General features: G+C 42.6%; 1 gene segment (V, D, J or C); it reads left to right on the top strand.

Moving 5' to 3' along the window:
• The first annotated feature begins 361 nt into the window (after positions 1-361).
• Positions 362-1,325, top strand: LOC109564230 (T cell receptor alpha variable 16-like). The segment is given in 2 exon segments: positions 362-638; positions 754-1,325. Coding segments are annotated over 2 exon segments (468 nt in total).
• Positions 1,326-6,303: the final 4,978 nt, after the last annotated feature.

The raw sequence follows: 6,303 nt of genomic DNA, 5'->3' as shown, positions 1-6,303 counted from the left end.
AGAATCCCAGAGACGGGGGAGCCTGGTGGGCTGACGTCTATGGGGGTCGCACAGAGTCGGACACGACTGAAGTGACTTAGCAGCAGCAGAATTTGTTTAATAACACATGCTAAGGTAGGGGTCCAAATTTATTTGTTAATCTCTAGACGACTCTACATTTTTGAGGGCATGTTTTATTGAATATACCATCTTTTTCCTATTTTTTAATTACTAAATTTTCATAAGTAACTTGTATGTTTGGACTTTCTATTATGTTCCATTGATGTCTGGATCTTTCTGGTAACAAGCTTCTTTACTTAACATAGCATTACACTTTGTTTTACTAACTGGAGGAAATTCCTCTCCATTTTGTTTCAGAATTGGTCTTCCTGAAGCCTGAGATTACCTGCAGTATCATATTTGGCCTCTAGAGGGAGATGCTACACAACTTGAACTCCATAGAAAGCCAGAAAGCCACCAGCTCTTTGAGGAAGAGCTTTTACTTTGCGTGCCCTTTAAACCCACTCACTGCTCTGTCAGGGTGTCCATGTGGCTGAATTGTTTCCAGGAAAAACCTGCAGAAAGGAGCCTCCTGCTTCCTCAGAGCTCAGACATGAAGCGCACCCTCATCGCAGTGCTTGTGGTGATATTCACACTTGGTGAGTAAAGTCTCTTTTTATTTTATCTTACTATGGTCTTCTGATTCAGAATTGGCTTAACAAAATATTTTGCTCTGTTTGCAAGTCAATCCCTGACCCAGAATTTGTGTTACAGGAGGAACAAGAGCCCAGACAGTGACTCAGCCTGAGAGCCACACCTCTGTGTCTAAAGGGGCCCCAGTGCAGGTGAAGTGCAACTATTCGTATTCTGGGAGTCCTGTGCTCTTCTGGTATGTCCAGTACCCCAGACAGCGCCTCCAGTTACTCCTGAAACACACCTCAAGAGAGAGCATCCAGGGTTTCACCGCTGAGCTCAGCCAGACTGAGGCATCCTTCCATCTGAAAAAACCCTCGGCTCAGGAGGAAGACTCAGCTGTGTATTACTGTGCTCTGGTTAACACAGTAGCTGGCTTCACAAGAGAAGCAGAGCACAAACCCCCTACAGAAAGCATTTCCATGTTCCTTATTTGACCACCGTGGGGCATTGTCTCTCTAGAGACTGACTCTGAATTTACCTCTCAGATACAGAGTTGTCATCAGTTGTCAACTAGCTGTAGAAGTGTTTTTAAAGGGAATTCTCATTATCTACTCTGTATATATTAATTTTAAATAGTGTATTTATTTTAGATATTAGTACCTGGAAAAATACTTCTGAAATAAACCTATGTAACAGCATGAAAATTCTCTTCTTGGCCCAGATGGGCTCCCCAGGTTTAAGGGATACAGTTCCATTTCTCTGACTCTGCTGCCACCTCATCCACACCCACGCGTATCATCACCACATGCTGAAATTCCTTACAAGTAGAATGGTGCTTCCTGACCTGTGATTGCTGATCTTTCTGCAGCTAATGCCTTTCTTCTCATGCACTTGATGGACTCATACTATCCAAATAGGGGCCATCAGGAGAAAAATCGTGGCAAGTTGAAAAAGGAAAGTTTCATATAAAGAATTATTAACAAATAGCAGAGCATTATTTACTAATGAACTCTAAAGAACTCTAGAAAGAACTCTAAAGAACATAAGAATAGCATCTGTAGGGAGACACTGTTATCTTTAAGACTAAGCCAGAGTTTCACAGAAAGTGACACATTATAATATGTACTCTCTTCTCCTGAGTGGTGATTCAGGCTTCACTGGGGAGTGTGTGACTGTAGCCCGCTGGATGGGGAAGTTTGCCGAGGTGCCAGAAAACAAGACTAACAAGCAGAAGAACAGCTCCCAGGGTTCTAGCACAGTTTGTAGGAAGCTGGCAAAGGAGCACTGCTGAACTTGCTTAGGTGCCTGTGAGACTTGCCAAGAAAGCACACGGGGGCTGTCACTAAACGTTGCTGGACGTGAGCATCACGGGTGCCCCACAGGATGGCCAAGCACCCAGAAACAAGAAGTGCGGAGCACATGCCAGGACCCGGAAGAGAAGCTGCCTCTTCCTGCCAGGTCCTTTCTATCCTCTCTACCCACAAAGCTTAACATCGTGCCAGCTGGCAACGAGAAATGTTTACAAGGCCCATGTCTGGAATTACCCTCTGAATCTATGAAGGGGGAATTTGTAGTTCAAAGGCAATAAGTTGATAACTGTCACATCTTTCATACACACCCCTCCACACACAGCTGAACTTTCAAGCAAGGGTGAAATGACTGTTTCCATCTCACAAGCTAAGTCTGTCCTTTGAACAAGTGAAGAAGTTCTCATCCTTTCTCCCAAATGAGGAGACCCGTGGTCCCAACAGTCACTACAGATCACTGGCTGTATTAATTACTTCTAAAATTCAGAGGAAATTCCACTGAAAATTCTGTTATACGCAGACTAAATTCTAAAGTTAATCTCTCTCAAGTTGTATATAGAATAAGTATAGTGAGGAGAAGGAAGAAGGAAATGGCAGTGTACACAAAGGAACACATGAAAGTAAAGAGCAAGAAGAAAATGTAGGAAACTACTACATTCTTTGATTCCCAATTTGGTGGTGATGTTGCAATTGATATAGATGACTTTTTTTCTTATTACACATTTTATATTTTCCCTGCTCACAGCCATAACCTCCGTGAATTGGGTTACTTACCTAGTGGTGTGATCCAATTCTTCATTCTCAAAGGATCTGAGTACTCAAAAATCTTGTCTTTTTATTGGTTGTTGTAACTTAACATTAACCTTTAGTATTGGGCATGAAAGTGCCAAGAGGCTCCCCTAGGAAATCTCTTGGGTTCCAGACTGCCGAAGTCCAGCCCCGGCTGATCCAGGGTATTCAAAGGGGAGACGGCGCCAGCGACTATTTACATATTCATCAAAGATATAAAGAGTAATAGAATGAGGATAGCTCAGTAGGAAAATTCAGTGGAGAAAAGAGGCTGAGTAGCTTGATTTATGCGGAAAATCAATATAACCTGTGACACCAGGTTAGCTCTGACCACGGAGGCCGCAGGTGCCCTCTCAAATAGCGGAAGAGTTCCAAAGAGCAAGGAGAGATAAGAAAGCCTTCCTCAGGGATCAAGACAAAGAAATAGAGGAAAACAATAGAATGGGAAAGACTAGAGATCTCTTCAAGAAAATTAGAGATACCAAGGGAACATTTCGTGCAAAGATGGGCTCAATAAGGGACAGAAAAGTAAGGACCTAACAGAAGCAGAAGATATTAAGAAGAGGTGGTAGGAATACACAGAAGAACTGTACAAAAAAGATCTTCATGACCCAGATAATCACGATGGTGTGATCACTGACCTAGAGCCAGACATCCTGGAATGTGAAGTCAAGTGGGCCTTAGAAAGCATCACTATGAACAAAGCTAGTGGAGGTGATGGAATTCCAGTTGAGCTGTTCCAAATCCTGAAAGATGACGCTGTGAAAGTACTGCACTCAATATGCCAGCAAATTTGGAAAACTCAGCAGTGGCCACAGGACTGGAAAAGGTCAGTTTTGATTCCAATCCCAAAGAAAGGCAATGTCAAAGAATGCTCAAACTACTGCACAATTGCACTCATCTCACATGCTAGTAAAGTAATGCTCAAAATTCTCCAAGCCAGGCTTCAGCAATATGTGAACTGTGAACTTCCAGATGTTCAACCTGATTTTAGAAAAGGCAGAGGAACCAGAGATCAAATTGCCAACATTAACTGGATCACCAAAAAACCAAGAGAGTTCCAGAAAAACATCTATTTCTGCTTTATTGACTATGCCAAAGCCTTTGACTGTGTGGATCACAATAAACTGTGGAAAATTCTGAAAGAGATGGGAATACCAGACCACATGACCTGCCTCTTGAGAAATTTGTATGCAGGTCAGAAAGCAACAGTTAGAACTGGACATGGAACAACAGACTGGTTCTAAATAGGAAAAGGAGTACATCATGAGAAACACTGGGCTGGAAGAAGCACAAGCTGGAATCAAGATTGCCAGGAGAAATATCAATAAGCTCAGATATGCAGATGGAACAACAGACTGGTTCTAAATAGGAAAAGGAGTACATTCTATGCAGAGTACGTCATGAGAAACACTGGGCTGGAAGAAGCACAAGCTGCAATCAAGATTGCCAGAAGAAGTATCAATAAGCTCAGATATGCAGATGATACCACCCTTATGGCAGAAAGTGAAGAGGAACTAAAAAGCCTCTTGAGGAAAGTGCAAGAGGAGAGTGAAAAAGTTTTCCAGAAAAATAAACGAGCCAATCAAAAAATGGGCCAAAGAACTAAACAGACATTTCTCCAAAGAAAACATACAGATGGCTAACAAACACATGAAAAGATGCTCAACATCACTCATTATCAGAGAAATGCAAATCAAAACCACAATGAGGTACCATTTCACGCCAGTCAGAATGGCTGTGATCCAAAAGTCTACAAGCAATAAAAGCCAGAGAGGATGTGGAGAAAAAGCAACCCTCTTACACTGCTGGTGGGAATGCAAACTAGTACAGCCACTGTGGAGAACAGTGTGGAGATTCCTTAAAAAACTGGAAATAGAACTGATATCGACCCAGCAATCCCACTGCTGGACATACACACCAAGGAAACCAGAATTGAAAGAGGCACGTGTACTCCAATGTTCATCATAGCACTGTTTATAATAGCCAGGACATGGAAGCAACCTAGATGTCCATCAGCAGACGATTGGATAAGAAAGCTGTGGTACATATACACAATGGAGTATTACTCAGCCATTAAAAAGAATACATTTGAATCAGTTCTAATGAGGTGGATGAAACTGGAACCTATTGTACAGAGTGAAGTAAGCCAGAAAGAAAAACACCAATACAATATACTAATGTGTATATATGGAATTTAGAAAGATGATAACGACAACCCTGTATGCAAGACAGCAGAAGAGACGCAGATGTATAGAACAGTCTTTTGGACTCTGTGGGAGAGGGAGAGTGGGATGATTTGGGAGAATGGCATTGAAACATGTATAATATCATATAAGAAATGAATCACTAGTCCAGGTTCGATGCAAGATACAGGAAGCTTGTGGCTGGTGCACTGGGATGACCCAGAGGGATGGGATGGGGAGGGAGGTGGGAGGGGTGTTCAGGATGGGGAACACGTGTATACCTGTGGTGGATTCATGTTGATGTATGGCAAAACCAACACAATATTGTAAAGTTTAAAAAAAAAAGTTGGCTTAAAGCTCAACATTCAGAAAACTAAGATCATGGCATCTAGTCCCATCAACTCATGGGGAATAGATGGGGAAACAGTGGAAACAGTGTCAGACTTTATTTTTTTGGGCTCCAAAATCACTGCAGATGGTGATTGCAGCCATGAAATTAAAAGACGCTTTATAACCCTGTGTACGAGACAGCAAAAGAGACACTGATATATAGAACAGTCTTATGGACTCTGTGGGAGAGGGAGAGGGTGGGAAGATTTGGGAGAATGGTATTGAAACATGTAAAATATCATGTATGAAATGAGTTGCCAGTCCAGGTTCAATGCATGATACTGGATGCTTGGGGCTAGTGCACTGGGACGACCGAGAGGGATGGTATGGGGAGGGAGGAGGGAAGAGGGTTCAGGATGGGGAACACATGTATACCTGTGGCGGATTCATTTTGATATTTGGCAAAGCTAATACAATTATGTAAAGTTTAAAAATAAAATAAAATTTAAAAAAAAAAGACGCTTACTCCTTGGAAGGAAAGTTATGACCAACCTAGATAGCATATTCAAAAGCAGAGACATTACTTTGCCAACAAAGGTCCATCTAGTCAAGGCTATGGTTTTTCCAGTGGTCACGTATGGATATCAGAGTTGGACTGTGAAGAAAGCTGAGTGCCAAAGAATTGATGCTTTTGAACTGTGGTGTTGGAGAAGACTTTTGAGAGTCCGTTGGACTGCAAGGAGATCCAACCAGTCCATCCTAGAGGAGATCAGTCCTGGGTGTTCTTAGGAAGGACTAATGCTAAAGCTGAAACTCCAATACTTTGGCCACCTCATGCGAAGAGTTGACTCATTGGGAAAGACTCTGATGCTGGGAGGGATTGGGGGCAGGAGGAGAAGGGGACAACAGAGGATGAGATGGCTGGATGGCATCACCCACTCTGTGGACATGAGTTTGAGTGAACTCCGGGAGTTGGTGATGGACAGGGTGGCCTGGCATGCTGTGATTCATGGGGTGGCAAAGAGTCAACACGACTGAGTGACTGAACTGAACTGAATGTAATCCAGTTGTCATCA

The sequence above is a fragment of the Bos indicus genome, chromosome 10, assembly GCF_029378745.1.
Source record: "Bos indicus isolate NIAB-ARS_2022 breed Sahiwal x Tharparkar chromosome 10, NIAB-ARS_B.indTharparkar_mat_pri_1.0, whole genome shotgun sequence".
NCBI classification, from domain to species: Eukaryota; Metazoa; Chordata; class Mammalia; order Artiodactyla; family Bovidae; genus Bos; species Bos indicus.
Note: the sequence above shows the minus strand (reverse complement) of the source record. Positions and strands in the feature narration are given on the sequence as shown.